Source organism: Rhinoderma darwinii, chromosome 11, assembly GCF_050947455.1.
Source record: "Rhinoderma darwinii isolate aRhiDar2 chromosome 11, aRhiDar2.hap1, whole genome shotgun sequence".
Lineage (NCBI taxonomy): Eukaryota > Metazoa > Chordata > Amphibia > Anura > Rhinodermatidae > Rhinoderma > Rhinoderma darwinii.
The window spans coordinates 70,879,988-70,902,154 of NC_134697.1; the positions used below are offsets into that span (position 1 = coordinate 70,879,988).

Genomic DNA, 22,167 nt, shown 5'->3' on the forward strand with positions numbered 1-22,167 from the left:
AGAGAGAGAGAGAGAGAGAGAGAGAGAGAGAGAGAGAGAGAGAGAGAGAGAGAGAGAGAGAGAGAGAGAGAGAGAGAGAGAGAGAGAGAGAAGAGAGAGAGAGAGAGAGAGAGAGAGAGAGAGAGAGAGAGAGAGAGAAGAGAGAGAGAGAAGAGAGAGAGAGAGAGGAGAGAGAGAGAGAGAGAGAGAGAAAACATTAGATAGAATCTGAGAATTGCAGTAGAGAGCTGATGCATGTGCTCTACATCTTACTACTGAAGCATCGTCACATATGCCAGCACTGGGTGGTAGAAGACAAGACACCTTCAGGGATACCCGCTCCTGCCAATCAATACACGTTAGATACATTACAATTCCTGCGACCACTTGACACTACGGAATAGAGATGAGGAAATCTTAAAAAATTCTCTCCATTGATTCCCTAAGATTATAATCAGCCCAATTCACGGCAAATTCCTGAACCTCGCGAACAAATTATTAGATGAGTAAATGTTTAAACATTCTCTACTCCATAGATTCTCCTGGGTGGGAATCACCGATATCAGACCTGGAATCTGGGTAATCCACCATGAGCGAACGCACAGAAAAAGCTGCTGCTTACCCTCATTTTTGGCACCATGCGCATAAGGACTGCTGGAGTTTTTTTTTTCAGATTTGCAGAGTAGATGTGTTGCCTTGGCAGCGGACCCCGTTAGGCTGTCAGCATTATCCCGGAGCTGTTTGCCTTCCCGCCAACCTGTATCTGAATAGCTTCCTAATAAACCAAGAGGGATAATATTCTCCCCGCCTTATCCTGCCTGTGACGAAGCTGTGAACAGTGAGAGCTCCACCGTCTCCCTGCTTGTTGGCCAGTTCATATAACACCAGAATGATTGTGGCTCATTTCTTTTGTAGCAGTGCTGCTGTCTAATCCTCTCTGGTCCCTCCTCCTGCCTTTTTTGGTCGTTTATAGGCTTGTACAACGGGTTACACTGGACTGTCTCTCCGCCCTCCTGCTGTGCAGAAGATGAGAGGTGTAGTCACAAGAGACAGATATTGCTTGAGAAAGGCCCCATGGAGTAGGGCTGAAACGTCGCAAGTGGTGATTAAAGTGATCCTATTTTTTGACTGAATTTGGAGTGGTCTTGTATCTTGGATTTTGCTATATATATATATTTATATACTATTATTGCAGTGTTCGACACTGGTTAACATGGCTCTGTTAATTTTGGGACTCGGGGGACCCGTTCCATCCATCGGTCAGACCCCCAGCAATGAGGTGTTTATCACCTATTCTGCAGCTAAGTGATAAATACTTTTGGTGGGATAACCCCTTTAAGGGAACACTTAAGCATCACAGTATAACCGCAAGTCAATTAAACTTCAGGAATATCAATCTACCCAGTTAGTTGGGAATCATAAGTTCATACGTGCGGTCGCAAGAAGGTTTGCTGTGTCTCCCAGCACAGTTTCAAGAGCATGGAGCAGATACTGGGACACGGTCCGCCACACGAGGAGAGCCGGACAGGGCTGTAGAAAGGTATCAACCGATCAACAGGACCATTATCTTCTCCTTTGTGCAAAAAGGAACATGAGGAGCAGTGACAGATCCCTACAAAATGACCTCCAGCAGACTACTGGTGTGCATGCTTTCAAACAAACTGTCAGAATTGGCTCCATGAAGGCCCGACGTCCTGTAGTGGGACCTGTGCTCACAGCCAGTGGTGTAACTACCACTGTAGCAGCCATAGCGGCTGCTACTGGGCCTGCGGCATGAGGGGGCCCGTGGCCCCATGCCTGGTGGACACAGTATCAGCCGCTATGGCTGCTACAGCGGTAGGGACACCACATTCAATAGTATCTGCGTCCTTAGAACGCGCTATCTACAAGGGGGGCTGTATGGCACTATCTACAGGGGGGCACAATCTACAGGGTGGCTGAATTGCACTATCTTCAAGGGGAAGGTGGGGGTGCTATATAAAAGGGGGGACTGTATGGTATTATTTTCAAGCGGGATGTGGGGGCACTATTTACAGGGGCAGCTGTATGGCACTATTTACAAGAGGGAGATGGGGCACTATCTACAGGTGGGGGCTGTATGGCACTTTCTACAAGGGGGAGGTGGGGGCACTATCTACAAGTGGGAGGTGTGGGCACTATCTACAAGGGGGGACTATCTACAGGGGGGCTGTATGGCACTATCTACAAGGGGGGCTGTATGGCACTATCAACAAGGGGAAGGGAGCACTATCTAAATGGGGGAAGGGAGTCACTATCTACAGGGGGCTGTATAGCACTGTCTACAAGGGGCTGTATGACACAATCTGCAGTGGGGGCTGTATGACAATCTACAGGGGGCTGTATGGCACAATCTACAGGGGTGTCTGTATGACACAATCTACGGTGGGGCTGTATGACAATCTACAGGGGGGCTATATGCCACAATCTACAAGGGGGCTGTATGGCACAATCTACAGGGGGGCTATATGGCAGAATGTACAGGGGGAGCTATACGGCAGAATCTACAGGGGGTCAGTATGGCACTATCTGCAAATTTGACCTGCCTGTGATTTTTTTATTTTTTACATTGCTTTTTGGGGGGATTTGGATTTCAGCCCTCATAGGGTAATTTCGGTTTCCCTTGACTGCTGATAAGTAATTTTGTTCTCAATGAATTACACAATTTATCTTTTGTTTTGAGATCCTATGTGTGATTAAAGGTTAGAACCTGGGTCCTTATGTGTGATTAAGTGTTCCCATAATGTTTATGAGCAGTGTATATATATATATATTTTTTTTATATCAGCCATAAAATTAAGACCAGCTGCTTAATATTGTATAGGACCCCCTAATGCTGCCAAAACAGCTCTGACCCTTCTCCACAAGACCTCTAAAAGTGTCCTGTGGCATCTGGCACCAAGACATCTGCAACAGATCCTTTAAGTCCTAATGTGAGGTGGGACCTCCGTGGATCCGAAAGTTTTTCCAGCAAACCCCAAAGATTTCCACTGCCATTAGGGAAAACTGTTGCCTTAAAGGGGTGTACTTGATCTGCAACAATGGTCAGGTAGTATGTGGCAACGTACATCCATATGAATGCCAAGTACCATGGTCTCCCAGCAGAACATTGCCCAGAGCATCACACTCCCACCGCCAGCTTGTCTTCTTCTCATAGTGTATACTGGTGCGATCTCTTCCCAAGGTGTACATGGCCATCCACATGATGTAAAAGAAAACATGATTCACCAGACAAGGCCAACTTCTTATGGTCCAGTTGTGATTCTCACGTGCCCATCGTAGACACTTTTGGCAGTGGAGAGGGGTTAGCCGAATGCAGCAAGCTGTGATGCACTGTGTGTTCTGACAAATTTCCATCATTGCCAGCATTAACTTTTCAGAAATTGCGCTTAAGTAGCTCTTTTGTGGGATCGGACAAAACTGGCTAGCCTACGCGCCCAATGAGCATCAATGATGCTTGGGTTGCTATGACTCTTTTGCTGGTTCACCGGTTGTCTTGTCTTGGCCCATTTACATTAAGTGACTCACAGGTGACATCAGATTCTAGTTGTTCTTTTTTCTCTTTTCTTCTCCATCCGGCCCATACCTCTATGACGACTACTCCTGGCCACAGCCCATATCTGCAGTTTGCCGCTCAGATGTCTTCAGCTTCTCACTTTTGAAACATTTCTGCACCTATAAACGAAGATAAAGTTATCATGGTGCCACACACTGTGCCCCTAAATAGAATAGCGCAATACACTGCACCTCTAATTATAATAGCACCACACACTGTGTTACACACACACACACACACACACACACACACACACACACACACACACACACACACACTGTGCCCCTGCCCCCATAGAGCCCCCTGTAGATAGTGCCCTACATGGGAACCCCCTGTAGATAGTGACACCCATATAGCCCCTGTAGATAGTGCGCCACATACAGCCCCCTTTAGATAGTGTCCCACATATAGCCCCCTGTAGATAGTGCCTTCCATATAGACAGCCCTGTATATAGTGCCCCACATATTGCCCCCTCTGAAAATAGTGCCCCACATCAAGGCCCCCTATAGATAGTACCCCACATATAGCTCCCCCTGCAGATAGTGCTCCACATATAGCTTCCCCTGTAGATAGTGCTCCACATATAGCCCACCCCTGTTGATAGTGCTCCACATATAGCCCACCCGTGTATATAGTGTCCAACATATAGCCCACCCCTGTAGATAGTGCCTCGCATATAGCTCCCCCTATAGATAGTGCTCCACATATAGCCCACCACTGTATATGGTGTTGGAGGGGGTGGCGGCGGCTGGTTTCAGTGGCGCTACTGCCCCCTCAGAGAGGCAGCAGGCCGCAATCATGGACGGTGCAGCCCTGGCACCCCCCCACTTTCCCTCTTAGTTGCGCCCGGGGCACATGCCCCGCCTGCCCCCCCTAGCTACGCCTCTAACTGTATCCTCCATTATAGCTCCCACAGAAGTTGTCATCTAGATTTTCTATATGACACATCTGCTAGTTATCAAGTTGTACATGTTCTACTCCAATATTACTAAATAATCAGGCAGCAGTTGTCTTCATTACTTTGGGAAAGCATGGTGGGAACTGCCATGCTGACTATATTGGTTGTTAACCACACAGTCAAAAAAACATTATAGAAGTCGAATAAATATATATATATATATATATATATATATATATATATATACATATATATATATATATATATATATATATATACATATATATATACACTGATCAGCCATAACATTAAAACCACTGGTAGGTGAAGTGAATAACATTGCTTATATCATTACAATAGCATCTGTCAAGGGTTGGGATATATTAGGCAGCAAGTGAACAGTCAGTACTTGAGGTTGAAAATGGGCACGCGTGAGAATCTGAGTGACTTTAACAGGGGCCAAATTTTGATGGCTAGACGTAAGAACATCTCCAAAATGCTAGGTCTTGTGGTATGTTCCCAGTATGCAATGTTTAGTATCTGCACATTTCTGCACCTATAAACAAAGATAAAGTTCTCATGGTGCCAGACACTGTGTCCCTAAATATGATAGCACCATAGACGGGACCACTAATTATAATAGCACCATACACTGTCCCTGATTATAATAGCGCCATACACTGCACCTCTAATTATAATAGCACCATACACTGTGACCCCCACAAACACAGTGCCCCCTGTAGATAGTTCCCCTCATAGAGCCCCCTGTAGATAGTGCCTTACATAGATCCCCCTGTAGATAGTGACCCCATAGAGCCCCTCTAGATAGTGCCCCACATACAGCCACTATCTGTAGATAGTGTACCACATATAGTTCCTACTGTAGATAGTACCCACATATAGCCACCTCTGTTGATAGTGCCCTACATATAGCCCCCTCTGCTGATAGTGCCCCACATATAGCCCCCTGCAGATAGTGCTCCACATATAGCCCACCCCTGTATATGGTGTCCAACATATAGCCCACCCCTGTAGATAGTGCCCTACATAGATCTCCCCTATAAATAGTGCTCCACATATAGTCCACCCCTGTATATAGTGCCTCACATATTGCTCCCCTATAGTGCTCCATATATATCCCACCCCTGTATATAGCCCCCCTGTAGATATAGCCCACCCCTGTAAATAGTGTCCAACATATAGCCCACCCCTGTCGATAGTTCCCTGCATATATCTCCCCCTATAAATAATGCTCCACACATAGCCCACCCCTGTATATTGTGCCTTACATATAGTTCCCCCTATAGTACTTCACATATAGCCCATCCCTGTATATAGCCTCACATATAGCTCCCCCTATAGTGCTCCCCATATAGCCCACCCCTGTATATAGCCCACCCCTGTATAAAGTGCCTCACACATAGCTCCCCCTATATTGCTCCACATATAGCCCATCCCTGTATATAGCCCACCCCTGTATATAGTGCCTTACATATAGCTCCCTCTATAGGGATCCACATATAGCCCCCCCTTTAGATAGAGCCGACCCCTGTAGATAGAGCCCCCCTGTAGTTAATGTCACTCACGTTTTTATTAGGATAAAAAAAACAAAACTTTACATACTCACCTTAATCCCGTTCCTGCGCCGTCCGTTGGCAATGTAGACCTGCTCTCTTCTGATCAGATCTGCTTGGGTTGAACGATGCAAGCAGCGCGATTACGTGATCGCGCCGCTTGCATCTATGAAAGGCGCTGATTGGCAGGGCACTATGACTGTCAATCAGCGTCTTTGAATGATGCAAGCGGCACAAATAATTAAACGCGCCGCTTGAGTAGTTGAAAGGCGCTGAATGGCAGGGCATGGAACGTACCCGGCCATTCATCGCCAATAGTGCAGGAGGGGGTGGCAGCGTCTGGTTTCAGTGGCGCCGCCGCCCCCTCAAAGAGGCAGCAGTCCGCCGTCATGGATGGTGCGGCCCTAGCGCCCCCCCCCCACTTTCCCTCTTAGTTGCGCCAAGGGCACATGCCCCACCTGCCCCCCAAGCTACGCCCCTGCACAAGATTAAGTGCTGACTACTTGTGACTGGATAATTCTGAAAGGCGAGGATGCACTCAGAATCAAGTGGGACCCATGACTCTCATGGGCAATAATTGGTTGGATTTCTCCATGTAAAATTTGTTCTCCAATTGGTCCTGATAGTCTAAAATACAAAGAAGAAATGAAACACTGGACTAGCAGATTCTGATTCATGAATATAATGCCAGAACGACAGTAAAGACTGACATAACTGGATAGAATATTAAAACATTTGGAGAAGACGACAACTCAGGGATATTATTTTGGGTGGGCTACTATTTAAATGTATTTGTTTTCTAAGCTGGCATGGTTTTTAATGCTAGGGCTGATTTATTTTGTTTGTCCAGTTCTGATGGTTTCTTAGGAATGTTTATAAGTACTTATAATAATCTGATAAACAGCTTGTTTTACATCTGGAGCAGGTTGGCTTGTAGATATATAGATATGCATGCAAATTGAAAAGCTTTTACTCTGGAAGAAAAATAAAAGAAGAATTGTAAGCTTGGAATCACCCAAACATCATACTCCAACTCTGTATAAAACTTCCTAGGCCATATGAGGGTTTATTGTAGTATACTAATTATTGTAACATTATGTCACAAATCACCAATTATAAATGATGACATCACTCTAACAATGTAATTGACACTCAATACAATAGCACAGCATCAACTTTACATTTGTAATAGTTATTCTTTCAATGTGCTTTACTCCTATTTATTCAAATGAATACAGAAAGCTTTGGATTTCACAGGGGGAGATTCAACCCACAGGTATATGTGGGAAGTGATTGTGGGGGCGAGAATTAGAAAACCCGAGACAAAGCTGTGTAAATGTATTAAGAAACTGTAGTGGAAAGAGGAACTGCAAGTTAGTTACGATGAAATGGAAATCCTCTCACAATGCTCAAAGGGGAATTCTCATCTGTACTTTTCACTTAAATTCTGGAATCACTTGCTTTTAAAAAAAAATAAAAAAATTCCTGATGTGCCACAAAAAAAAAAAAAATGTCTAGCAAGTTAAAACACATGACCTTGGATTGAATAAACAAATGTCTTTAGATTGAGGTGTTCTGTAATTTAACTTTCTATTTCTAGTATTGAAAATGTACAGTCATATGGTTAACATAAAAATAAATTAAAACGATCCGTCAAATTTATATGTTCAAATTTGTCAGGGCATTGCTTACATTTCTATAAGAACATCTTTGCACTGACATTTTTTTTTTTTGTTCAATTGCTTCCTATATGGAAAATGAAGGTACTTTATAAAAAATGTTCTACCTGCTGTAGAGTCTGTAAAACTCCTTCACATCGCTGACATAGATCAGACAGCACACTGGTCCGGTCGGTGCTGACTCATCTGCTTTCTTTACTCTCCTTTTCCCTTTTCTTAAACAAAGGGAGAAAATCATACCCGGTAGTCTGCAGAGGGAGCATGTTTATCACACGGGCAGGGGAAGGAAGGTGGGAAATCACATACTTCTCAGCATCAGGTAAAAGGGATACCTCATGGAAGGGGAAAGCAGTACAGGGACAAAGCTGTGCATATTCATGAGAGCTAATGAAGGCAGCAGCATCTTGAACTTACAGACCTCACATTTATATTACTGGGAGAGACGTGAGAAAAATCTGAAACTAGGAGCGAGTTGTCAACTGAATGTTAGGGGTCTGAAAATAAATTAAGAAATGGAAATTACAATTTGCAACTTTTTAACTCCAGGTAACCACTAGCACGTGTAAAAAGAATGTTTTCTATGTGAGAGGTGTTCATAGCCTTTAAAGTAACCTCATCTATACTATAGTTCAGAATACGGAGCCACTATAAAGAGTGTTTGTCTCTCTTTGAGAACCTTGCCCATTGATAACAATATTAAAGTTCTAATGCTTTATTTGTCCTGAGGTGGCGCTGTCGCAGAATTGAACATTTGCTGATGGGTTCCTCCACTGATTGTAGCAGACCAGTAAGGGTCCAAGGAGCGAGATTAGTTTATTGTCATGGGACTTCCATCAAAAATGTATTTTCCAGAGCAGTCAATCCCTATAAGGCTGGATTCACACACAGCATTTATGCGGTGGAATATTTCACAGCATTTTTTGTGCATCTTTTTTTTGTATGGAAATTTTTCCATAGACTTCTCTATAGAACTTCAATAATGCTAGGAAAAACAGATGAACATAATGTCACATGATAAGAAACGCCACCAAAAACGCCTGAAAAAAATATCATACAAAATTCACTGAGAAAAAGGTGTGTGAAGGAGGGCGAACATTAAAAGATAAAGAGGGTGCAGAGGCAGCAGTGACACCGGGGGCGCTGTGAACTGAGGGGACCCAGAGTCCCTCTGCTACCGAAGAACAGGCCAGTATTAGAAATAGCACATAGTAGGTCAGGGGCCCTGTTACACATTCTATGTTGGGCCCCAGGAGTTGTCTCTGACTTTAGTATATGCTTACACATTCTATCTTTACCTGCTCTCACCCGCATAGACTTGTCAAATACGGGGTGTAAGAAGCACTTTAGCTTTCAGCAACTGGTGATGTCTTCATGTACAGTTTCCATGAGAACAGCATCTAGACTATGCAAGTTTGCCATATAGTTCTCCATCCCTGGCTAGCGGCGGCGCTCCTCAACCAAAAGCAACTTATTTTTAACCTCTCGGAGTTGAGCAGCTCTGCAATTACATGCTGAAAATGACACGGTAGGAGGCTGGGCCTTTGTATTTGCTTAGTGGAAACGTGTTTGCTGCTGTTTTGGAGATAGGAAAATTCTGGTTTCCAGAACTAGTGTCGGCTACATGAAGCATGATTGGTGTCAGGGAAAAATAGGTTTGTGGATTCTACTTTGAATGTTAACTTTTTATACAAATACTATTTAATTAAAAATGCTGTTAACTGGCGTAACAAGCTAGACCTCATGCATTCAATAGTTGTATCATAGAGTTGTTGCATTGTATAGTTGTTATGTGCACTGGAATATACTGTATATATATTACCCTGGTGAGTTTTGTGGCACACTACAGAATTCACCCACATTGATACAGGTGTTTTTGTTACTTAAAGGGGTCCCCCAGTTAGACAGAGCAGCGTGCACTGGTTCTGGGGGACTGCTCTGTCTGTGCATTAGGCCTTATTCACACTGCAGTGCCGCGTGTCATCAGTGTTTGGTGCGTGTCTGCGTGATTTTCCTGCATCGTTATGACACTCTGTTTTTATGTTCAAAATCAGAAATGAAGGAGGTGGTTTTATTTTTGCCTTCATTTCTTAAACAACTGTTGCGCGAACCACGGAAGTACGTCCGTGTGCCATGCCTGATTTTCTCGCACCCGTTGACTTCAATGGGTGCGTGATGCGCGAAAATCGCTCAACTATAGGACATGTCGTGAGTTTTACGCAGCGGACTCACGCTGCGTGAAAATCACGGACTGTCTGAACGGCCCCATTGAGTTACATAGGTCCGTGCGACTCGCGTGATTTTCACACGCGTATCACGGCCGTGAACTAAGCTCGTGTGAATAAGGCTGCTTTCACATGGCCGTATATATGGGCGCAATGCACAGTCCACCATGGTTCTGCTGAACTGGACTTACATCCACATAGTATCCTATGGTGATCTATGTCCGGTTCATTAGAATCACATGATATCCAGTTATTGCAGCCACATTAAAATGCACCTGTATTACAATTTTGTGAAAGCAGCCATACACTTATGGTTTGGTTTCTATGGATGCTCACCTGCACGGAGTCCTAAAAACTGAAATAACATTTTCTACTTAAGGGTATATGTACATTAATCGCTTTCTGTTACAGGGTCACACACCCTGTGAAATGTACGGGCGTCCCATACATTGCTCAGAGAGTGCGGGGGCATGTATGGACCTGAGCGCCACTGCAAGGTTTACATAGAATAGTGTCCAGATCAGTGGAGGGAGGTCATATTTACTAAAACATATTGTAAAGGGTTTGCCTGACACAGGTTCTGTGTCGACGCCCGGGGTTAATCAGCCTTCATCAGTTCCAAGGTCTGCTAGAGTGACGCGATCTGTTACCACTCAGACTTGCAGGCTGAGGAAAGGGAGAACCTATCACAGCCTGGCCTGATGGTTCTAGCTCCCGCCCTTGATCTATTTATACCCTCACTTGCAGCATGTTCCTTGCCTGTGATTCTCTTGTTTCCTGGCTCTGCTATTCCTGCTATTTACCTGATTGACCACTGTAACTTTTTGACCCAGGCTTGCCTGACTATTCGCCTGCTCTGTTTTGCTACTACGTACTCTCCTGGTTTGATTTGCTCATTCACCACTGCCTGTTGCTCACGGTTTTCCGTGGGCAACTGCCCTTACTCGCCTTTGCTTCTGTGTGCCCTTGTCTTGTGTTGTCTGTCTTGCACTTACTGAGCGTAGGGACCGTTGCCCAGTTGTACGCCGTCAATTAGGACGGGTTGTGCAAGTAGGCAGGGACTGAGTTGCGGGTAGATTAGGACTCACCTGTTGTCTCCCCACCCCTATTCTTTACACATATAATCGGAAAGCCCTCTTATTCTTCTTGAATAACAGGCCAAAGAAAACTAAAGCCTGGAAAACCCCTTTAACTATAGGGGAACTGCAAATATGCTCATGAAAATAAAATGTTACGGCTCTAAGATAGTTCTACTGCAACTGAAACACAGGAATTCAAGGAGTAAAGGTCTCACGGAGTAAAACTTTTGGGCGGACATGTACATTTTAATTTTTAGTTTGATTTCTCTCATTTAGGGGTCATTCAGATGAGCGTGATTCTCGTCCGTGTGTGGTGCGTTGAAACTACGCACAGCACACGGACCCATTGATTTCAATGGGGATATTCACACATGTGTGAGTTTTTAAGCAGCAAGTGTCCATTGCGTGAAACTCACTGCATGTCCTATATCGGTGCGGATACGCATCAGTTACATTGAAAAAAAAAGCGTGTGATAAACACATGCCACTCGCAAAGCACGCTAATGCAAAACGCAACGCACATGGACAGATTTAACTTGCGTCTTTTACACTTGTAAATCTGTCACGCTCATGTTAATGTAGCCTAAAGGGAATTTCCTATTTTATGTAAATTAAGCTTCCCCATTGTGTAATAAAAAGTTCTGCAACTTTCTATTATACTTTGTGTTTAACTTCCCCACCATCTGTTTGCTGCCAGTGAATGGAATCATTCTTTTATACAATCAGAGGTTGAAAAGCTGACCTGATCATGTCTAAGGATAAGGCCATACATTGCTGTTGAAAACCATGCCAACATGCTGTTTTACCACAAATCAGTATGGCTTTCAAATTGATTAATAGCCGCTTGGTTTTGCGGGTAAACTTTGAGGTAAAAACGCACGTTGGAGTGGTTTTTGGATGTACGTGGCCTCTATGTGTGGCCTTACCCTGCTGACACAAGCACATGGCTAATCGAGTGAATTATGGCCCTCTATTGCAATAAGTCAAACAGCACTAGAGCCATTTTTTGAAGTCAAGTGACTTAGGTGACAATCACACTGGACAACACAAACAGAAAAACTGTGAACACTTCAATATTGGTAAGTTCTCTTAGGAATACATTCATGTAAAATTCCTGCAATTCCTGGAAATATCCTTTTAAAGGGGTTGTATGGGATTATAAAAAAAAGTTATCTTATTTTCCTGGAAAGCGCCACTCTTGTACATGGGCTACAGCTTGTGTTGCAGCGAAATCACCTTAACTTGAATGAGTCTAAGCTGCAGTACCAAACACAGCCCGTAGTCAGGAGTGGTGCTTTCTTCTAATTTCAGACAATGGATGTAGTTCACACAAGGATGGTCTGTTACTAACCTGAGTAAATAACAGCTTACAAACATCTATTAGTAGACAAGTCCAACCTAATTATCTTTTCTGTATACAAGGAAGCAATATATTTGTATATAAAGCATAAATATATGCACCAACATAAAAAGTGACTTCCTCCTTGATTTTTAAATGTTTTTTTTTACTCTTTTACAACATGACCATAGGTGTGTTAGAAGCTATTTTGATGCCCAAGGTAAATGTAAAAATGCACCATTTCCTTGAATGACATTTCCCCCATTCAGAGGCGTAACTAGCAGGAGGGCAGGGAGGGAGGTGGTCCTGGGCCCGCTGAGATGGTGGGGCCTAGGGCCTGTCCCCCAGCGGAGGCATGTCCCGGTTCCAACTGTATCTGCATTCTCAGGACGCAGATACAGTTGAATATAATGCTGGAGGAGGGAGCTTGCTTCAGCATTCACTCTGTAATGCCGTCCGTGAGCGGTTCAGCGCAGACAGGCGCAATGTAGTAATGTCATTGTGCTGGTCTGTGCCGAGCCACACACTGTACAGACCAAAGGAGCAGAGGGATCTCCTCCACTTGTCGTGGGTATTATACTGAGTAGGGGGCACTAAGGGGTCATCATACTGTGTGTGGGCAGCTATGGGGGCATTATTCTGCGTGGAGGCACTATAGGGGCATTATACTGTGTGGGGCCAGCTATAGGGGCATTATACTGTGTGGGGCCAGCTATAGGGGCATTATACTGTGTGGGGCCAGCTATAGGAGCATTATACTGTGTGGGGGAAGCTATGAGGGCATTGTACTGTGTGGGGGCCACTAAGGGGGGCTCACTAGGTTGGGGCCCACTCAGATGTGTTTCACCCCCCCCCCCCCGCCGCCTGTGCTAAACACCTAGCTACGCCTCTGCTCCCATTACAGTACCAACCATGATTTCTATATAGCAGTGCCAGCTGAGGTGCCTCAGTAAAAGTTAGCAACAGTGACCCCATAAGAGTTTCAGTCACACCAAGAAGCTAGTTACACCATATTCAACTGTCTCTTTTCTTTACCCTTTGTCCCAGCTGTGCTCAACAATATTTTCCACACTATACAATAGTCTTACCATGCAGAACTTTTTCCCTTATTACTTTATTCAAGTGAACGGGAGGTGTGACACATATATGGCTTTTTAACAACATGTTAAAGTACCATACAGATCTTCAATAAATTTATAAATAAATAAGTTGTTTCCAGAATAGGTTCCATTATGTTTCTGTATTTAAAAAAAACACCCAGGAGGAGGCCCCTGGGTGTTTTAGTTCCTTTCTTATTACACAGTTATGACTGAAGTTTATATTTTCTTGATATTTTAATTCATATTCTATGAGTTTTTTCCAGGTCAGACATAAGGAAGCTTAAATAATTATCATCATTATTTTTTGGGAATTATTACATAACTTGTGCTTGCTCATATGACATGAGATCATTATCACTAATCATGGAATTATGCTGATGTAGTGTAGATATGAATACATCTTTTCTTAACCTCCTTTTCCCTTCTCTACAATTCTACAATTCTAGCCCAGTGATATCAGACAGCGTAATACGGGGGCTTTTTTGGTCCCTTATTACGGACGGAACACCAGGGCCTCCCGTGGTTCAGCGTAACTGGAGTTAGAGCACCATAGGCCTCTATAGGACTCTAACTCTTGTACTCATGAACGGGGGTACAAAAAAAAGCTCCCAAATTATGTTCCTATGAAAGCGGCCTTAGGCTGCTTTCACACGGCAGTATTTTGGTCAGTATTTTGCATTAGTATTTGTCAAAGTCAAAACCAGGAGTATAACCTACACAGAGAAAAACTGTAATGGAAAGATTTGCACTTCTTCCAAGTTTTGGACCCATTACTGAATTTGGCTTACAACCACTAATGTAAAATAATGACCAGAATACTGCCGTGTGAATGTGGTCTACAACTGTTCACACTACAGTTCGTCTCTCGTTATTATGTCACTTTTTTCTTCAGAATAGTATAGAATTAATCTAAACATAAATTGGGCTTAAGTAACATTGTAACTACATTTACTGGTTCTGAGTTATGAATTTTAGCCAGAGCATCATTTAATTGTCTGCTTGTTATTATTGGAAACAGTTTGTAAGCTTATTACTGTAACGTCCGTGGTCGCTGACCACAAACTCCTTCCATCCAGTCGACGCCCTTCTCTCCAGAGATGTCTGCACATACGGCCGTCCTGTTCCACAGTGACCACCAGGGTTCGCTCGCGAGCTCAGTCCAGACTTAAGAAGCCAAAGCGCATGCATGTGGGAGATTGAGCTGATTGTGTAATGGCAGGAAGGAGGTGAAGGGAAAGTGAGCCCTAATCTACCCACCGCCCTGTCCCTGCCTACTTGCAACGACCCGCCCTAGGCGACGAGGTACAACTGGGCGGCGGTCCCTACGCTGGCTAAGTGCACAGGAAGACAAACAGGGAACACGCAAGGGAAGGGGCAGTAGCCACGGAACGCCACGAGGAAACGGGGCGGCGAACGAACAGTCAGGACCAGGACGAAGTGAGTACACCCGAGCAGGCACGGAGACAGAAGCAAGCCAGGGCAAGCAAGCAGGTCAAGCAGAACTGCAGCAAGGCAGAAGCACGGCAGAAGCAGGCTGGAGCAAGCAGCAGAGGGGCCAGGAATCCAAAAGAATTACAAGCACTGAGGGAGAGCACAGGGCAGGTAATAAAGGGCAGGGGGCGGAGCTAACTCCGAGAAACCAGGCCGCGATAGGCTCTCCCACTCCTGAGCCTGCCACCCTGGTTGGTGGGAGATGGTGTCAGTCGAGCAGGTCTGGCCTCAGGTGTGGATTGATTAATCCCAGGAGTATAGCTAGATGAAGTACCTGGCAGATCCCTAACAGTACTCCCCCTTTTATGAGGGGCCACCGGACCCTTACTAAGGGGACCCGGTTTAGTGGGGAAGAGGAGGTGGAACCTCCTGATCAATACCCCAGCGTGAACATCACGGGCAGGTACCCAAGTCCTCTCCTCCGGCCCGTATCCTCTCCAATGGACCAGGTACTGGAGGGAGCCCTGGACCATCCTACTGTCCATAATCTTGCCCACCTCGAATTCTACCCCCTCAGGGGTGAGAACGGGAACAGGAGGTATCCTCGAGGGGGACCAGGACGGGGAGCAGCGTTTAAGGAGGGAGGCATGGAAGACGTCATGTATGCGAAAGGATGGGGGGAGCTCCAGACGGAAGGATACAGGGTTGAGGACTTCAATGATCTTATAAGGTCCAATAAATCGGGGAGCAAACTTCCTGGACGGGACCTTAAGGCGCAAGTTCCTGGACGACAACCAGACCAAATCCCCGACGACAAACCGGGGGTTAGCAGAACGTCTACTATCCGCCTGAATCTTTTGTGCGCTCTGGGACGCCTCTAGGTTCTTCTGAACCTGGGCCCAGACAGTGCACAGTTCCCGATGAACCTCCTCTACCTCAGGATTATTGGAACAACCAGGGGAGACGGAGGAGAACCTTGGGTTAAACCCGAAATTACAGAAAAACGGGGAGACCCCTGACGAGTTACTGACCCGGTTATTCAGGGAAAATTCAGCAAGGGGAAGGAATGAGACCCAATCGAATTGACAGTCAGAGATGAAACACCTTAAATATTGTTCCAGGGATTGGTTGGTCCTTTCCGTTTGGCCATTAGTTTCGGGATGGAAGGCGGAGGAGAAGGACAGATCAATCTCCAACTTTTTACAAAAAGCTCTCCAAAATAAGGAAACAAATTGTACCCCTCTGTCAGAAACGATATTGACTGGGGCCCCATGGAGACGCAGGATGTGTTTCACAAACAAAGAAGCTAACGTGTTGGCGTTAGGTAGCTTCTTAAGGGGCACAAAGTGGCACATCTTGCTGAAGCGGTCGACTACCACCCACACCACCGACTTGCCCTGAGATGGAGGCAAATCGGTGATAAAATCCATGGAGATATGGGTCCAAGGTCTCTGGGGAATGGGCAAGGAACGTAGTAGGCCCGCAGGTCGGGACCTAGGGGTTTTGGACCTAGCGCAAACCTCACAAGCGGCAACGTAAGCCCTAACATCTTTAGGCAACCCAGGCCACCAATAGTTTCTGGTAATGAGGTGTTTGGTGCCCAAGATGCCAGGATGACCAGATAGAGCGGAGTCATGGTTTTCCCTGAGTACCCTCAGCCGGTATTGCAGGGGAACAAACAGTTTGTCCCCAGGGACGTTCCCGGGAGCTGCACCCTGATCAGCCGCGATATCAGAAGCTAAATCAGAATCCGTGGCAGAGACGATTATACCAGGGGGTAAAATACAAGCGGGATCCTTCTCGGAAGGAGGATTGGCCATGAAACTACGTGACAGAGCGTCAGCTTTAATATTCTTGGACCCAGCCCTATAGGTAACCAAGAAATTAAATCTGGTAAAGAATAGTGCCCACCGAGCTTGTCTAGGATTAAGCCTCCGGGCCGATTCTAGGAAAACCAGATTCTTGTGATCCGTAAGGACCGTTACCTGGTGTCTGGCCCCCTCCAGGAAGTGCCGCCACTCCTCAAAAGCCCATTTAATGGCTAGAAGTTCGCGGTTACCAATATCATAGTTACTCTCCGTGGGCGAAAACTTCCTAGAGAAGTAAGCACAGGGGCGGAGATGGGTGAGGGAGCTGGTACCCTGGGACAAGACGGCCCCCACTCCCACCTCGGAAGCGTCAACCTCCACAATAAATGGCTCCTCTTGGTTGGGCTGAATCAGCACGGGGGCCGAGATAAAGCACTTCTTGAGAGTCTCAAAGGCCTGGACGGCCTCAGGGGGCCAATGGAGGACATCGGCACCCTTGCGGGTAAGGTCCGTAAGAGGCTTAGCGACGACCGAGAAGTTGGCAATAAATCTCCTGTAATAGTTGGCGAACCCTAAAAAACACAGTAACGCCTTAAGGGAGGCAGGTTGGACCCATTCCGCCACAGCTTGAACCTTGGCAGGGTCCATGCGGAATTCATGAGGAGTGAGGATTTGCCCTAAAAATGGTATCTCCTGTACCCCAAAGACACATTTTTCAGTCTTAGCAAACAGATTATTCTCCCGAAGGACCTGGAGCACCTTCCTGACATGCTCCACGTGGGAGGACCAGTCCTTGGAAAACACCAGTATGTCATCAAGGTACACAACAAGAAAATTACCCAGGTACTCTCTCAGGATTTCATTAATAAAATTCTGGAAGACAGCAGGGGCATTACACAACCCAAAGGGCATGACCAGGTATTCGAAATGACCCTCGGGTGTGTTGAACGCAGTTTTCCACTCATCCCCCTCTTTGATGCGGATAAGGTTATATGCCCCCCGTAGATCGAACTTAGAAAACCATTGGGCTCCCTGAACCTGATTAAAAAGATCCGGAATCAAAGGAAGTGGGTACTGGTTCCTTACGGTGACCTTATTCAGGTTACGATAATCAATGCACGGCCTAAGACCACCATCCTTCTTCCCCACGAAGAAGAAGCCAGCACCTACAGGAGAAGTCGAGGGGCGAATGAAACCCTTGGCCAGGCATTCTTGGATATACACCCTCATCGCTTCACGTTCAGGACATGAAAGATTAAATATCCTACCCTTAGGAAGCTTGGCACCAGGCACCAAATCGATAGCGCAATCGTAATCTCTATGGGGGGGCAACACCTCGGAGGCCTCCTTAGAAAACACATCGGCGAAGTCCTGAACAAACTCAGGAAGCGTGTTTACCTCCTCCCGGGGAGAAATAGAGTTAACAGAAAGACATGACATAAGACATTCATTACCCCATTTGGTGAGATCCCCAGTATTCCAATCAAATGTGGGATTATGCAACTGCAACCAGGGAAGACCTAATACCAGATCAGACGATAATCCCTGCATCACCAGTACAGAGCACTGCTCCAAATGCATGGAGCCAACCAGGAGTTCAAAAACAGGAGTATGCTGAGTAAAATAACCATTAGCAAGGGGGGTTGAGTCGATTCCTACTACAGGGATAGGATAAGGTAAATCAATACAAGGCATCTTTAGAGACATAGCAAATTCCGCAGACATGATATTAGCAGATGAGCCAGAATCCACGAAAGCACTGCCCGTGGCAGACCGGCCAGCAAACGAGACCTGAAAGGGAAGCAAAATTTTATTGCGTTTCACATTAACGGGAAATACCTGTGCGCCCAAGTGACCTCCCCGATGATCACTTAGGCGCGGAAGTTTTCCGGCTTCTTATTCTTGCGCCTGGGACAGGTGTTCAGTAGATGCTTGACGTCCCCACAGTAGAAGCAGAGACCATTCATTCTGCGAAACTCTCTACGTTGTCGAGGGGACATGGAGGCCCCGAGTTGCATAGGTACCTCCGAGTCCTCCGTGGAGGGGCGAGGAGACGGGACCTCGGGGGGAATCGCAGAAAAGTCAGAGGGGAGCACAAAGAAGCGTTCTAGTTGACGTTCCCTGAGACGTCGGTCAAGTCGTACTGCTAGGGCCATAACCTGGTCAAGGGAGTCAGGCGAGGGGTAGCTAACCAGCAGATCCTTCAGGGCGTCAGATAATCCTAACCTAAACTGGCACCTTAGGGCCGGATCGTTCCACTGAGAAGCTACGCACCACTTCCTAAAATCAGAACAGTATTCCTCAACCGGTCTCCTACCCTGACGTAAGGTCACCAGCTGACTCTCGGCTAAAGCAGTCCTGTCAGTCTCGTCGTAAATGAGTCCGAGGGCAGAGAAAAAACGATCAACAGAGGAAAGTTCAGGGGCGTCAGGAGCCAAGGAGAAGGCCCACTCTTGGGGCCCTTCCTGGAGTCGGGATATGATGATACCCACCCGCTGGTTCTCGGAACCTGAGGAGTGGGGCTTTAGGCGGAAATACAGTCTGCAACTCTCCCGGAAGGAGAGAAACGTCTTACGGTCCCCTGAAAACCGGTCAGGTAACTTGAGGTCGGGTTCTAGAGGTGAGGTGAGGGGTACTACTAAAGCAGCGTCACCCTGATTGACCCTTTGGGCCAGGGCCTGGACCTGTAGGGAGAGGCCCTGCATCTGCTGGGTCAGGGTCTCAAGGGGGTCCATGATAGCGTCAGCGTAGGAGAAATGGTAGACTAGGTAAGGGCTTGTAATTATGTAATGGCAGGAAGGAGGTGAAGGGAAAGTGAGCCCTTATCTACCCACCGCCCTGTCCCTGCCTACTTGCAACGACCCGCCCTAGGCGACGAGGTACAACTGGGCGGCGGTCCCTACGCTGGCTAAGTGCACAGGAAGACAAACAGGGAACACGCAAGGGAAGGGGCAGTAGCCACGGAACGCCACGAGGAAACGGGGCGGCGAACGAACAGTCAGGACCAGGACGAAGTGAGTACACCCGAGCAGGCACGGAGACAGAAGCAAGCCAGGGCAAGCAAGCAGGTCAAGCAGAACTGCAGCAAGGCAGAAGCACGGCAGAAGCAGGCTGGAGCAAGCAGCAGAGGGGCCAGGAATCCAAAAGAATTACAAGCACTGAGGGAGAGCACAGGGCAGGTAATAAAGGGCAGGGGGCGGAGCTAACTCCGAGAAACCAGGCCGCGATAGGCTCTCCCACTCCTGAGCCTGCCACCCTGGTTGGTGGGAGATGGTGTCAGTCGAGCAGGTCTGGCCTCAGGTGTGGATTGATTAATCCCAGGAGTATAGCTAGATGAAGTACCTGGCAGATCCCTAACAGATTGCTCCTGGAGCACCCTGGGCTATAAGAAGGTTCCAGGCCCATCCTCCCATGCCTAAGCATTGTTTGTCATATCCTAGTTTGTCTAGCAAATGGTCTCCTAGTGTTTTCCAGTTCCATTGTTCCCTGTTCCTGCATCCCGTATCCTGATCTAGTGCCGTGCTGTGCTGTAGTAGAGCTGTACTGTACCTACGCCTGTCCTGCTGCTCCACGCCTGATGTCTAGTCCCAGCCGAGCCTGCCTTGCTACTGTCCGAGCTGCCACAGGTACCTTATACAAACTGTGAACTGTGACCTGCACCCTCTTGGCCAGATGCCATATCGCCAAGGCGGAACCGCCCAGTGGGTCCACGAACCCAACGTGACAATTACCTAACTTAGCTTAGCTTCTATAATGCATTGAGTTCCTGATGTAAAGACTACACTGCTGAGACGTCACCAGTGTAAGTTCCTGTGCAGAGTCAGTAAGGCACGGCGGGAGATTTCAACTCTGAAAACATGGCTTTACAAATACATATAAAGTTGCTAAACATTGTAAGTAGCTTTATTCTATATTTAAACTGTAAAATGTTTTTAGTTTTTTTTAAAAGGTGAGCACAAACTTGTATAAATTTACATTTGTTAGACTCTTTTACATGGTCGGTTTTTTTGCATCAGTATTTGTAAGCCAAAACCAAGAGTAGGTCCAAAACTGTTTGCATTCTAATTTACTGTCTCTCCGTTAGATTCCACTCCAGGTTTTGGCTTCCAAAATATACAAAATACTGACTAAAATACGCCCATGTAAAAGTAGCCAAAAGGGCATTTATTCCCACTAAGAACTCGCTGAATGATTATATTAAAACAAATATTCTTCCTGCAAACAACACATTGATTATCTGTACGGTTTTTGTACACTGTTACGCTGGTTCCTAAAAGCGCTCACATATTTCCTTATGCTATTTTAAAATATATGTTCCTATAGCGAATGAGAACAATTTACATCATGGGTTGCTACCACCCATGCATTCTTTCATTGGGCTGCACTGGATTACCTTTCATAAAGAGTGACAACTACTAAGTGAATGGGGGAAGCAGACCTGCTAGTCGGGGCCAAAGTAGGATACCTTGACTAATTGTATTATGTTTCCATATCAAGACCTAGCTATGGACCATGACACATTGGGGGGGGGGGGGGGTTGATTACTCCTAACCCAGTTTGTATATATGCCACATGTACAGTACCAGTTTTTGTGGAATTCTGCTTCAAACACATTTCAAAACTCAATATATTCAACTGTTCAAATTAAGAATTCAGAAACCAGGGATGACGTTCTCCTGATAAGAGGGAGCGTAAGAATTCTAAGCTGAGAAGTTTTGTTCTTCACACCATGAGCCGCGGCCGCCTAGCACTGGCTCAGGTGACTCTGTGCTTACGCAGTAGTCACTTGTTTTAGCACCAGATTGCTGTGAGGAGGCAGCTATATATACACCAAGTGCCTAGGGTGACCATTATCTAACAGAAATGTTGTTGATAAACAAAGTAACAAATTCCATTTATCTTCTTCATCTTAAAGGTGTAGTAAATGCCATCACCACCAGCAAACTTGTTTAACCCCTTAGCGACCAGCCTATTTTAGGCCTTAATGAACAAGCAATTTTTTATGTTTTTCCATCGTCGCATTAAAAGAGCTATAACTTTTTTATTTTTGCGTCGTCGTAGGACTTGTTTTCTTCTAAACAACTTTTTAATTGTTTTTTATAAAAAAAAAATGTACTTCTTTTGAGATACTACTCCTATGTATCCTGTATACATAGAAGCTGTATCTTAGCGTATGTTCACACGCAGTGACCAAAAACGTCTGAAAATACGGAGCTGTTTTCAGGCGAAAACAGCTCCCGATTTTCAGACGTTTTTTTAACAACTCGCGTTTTCCATTTTTGGAGCTGTTTTTCAATGGAGTCATTGAAAAACACCTCCAAAAACGTCCCAAGAAGTGCCCTGCACTTCTTTTGACGAGCCGTCATTTTACACGCCATTTTTTTACAGCGACGCATAAAATAAAGGCTTGTGGGAACAGAACATCATAATTCCCATTGAAAGCAATGGGCAGATGTTTGTAGGCGTAATGGAGCCCAAATTAC

At 45.9% G+C, this 22,167-nt stretch overlaps 1 protein-coding gene across 4 annotated transcripts in view; it reads right to left on the reverse strand.

Moving 5' to 3' along the window:
- The window catches only part of RASGEF1A (RasGEF domain family member 1A), a 315,309-nt gene that overhangs the window by 51,477 nt on the left and 241,665 nt on the right, over positions 1–22,167 (reverse strand). Inside the window, exon 1 of one of the 4 annotated variants that reach the window (XM_075841730.1) lies at positions 602–916. The exons of the other annotated variants lie outside the window; for them this stretch is intronic. Coding sequence (XP_075697845.1) covers positions 602–625 — 24 coding nt within the window. The 5' untranslated portion in view covers positions 626–916. Of the gene's footprint in view, positions 1–601; positions 917–22,167 lie in introns of those variants that run through there. 4 annotated transcript variants of the gene reach the window in all.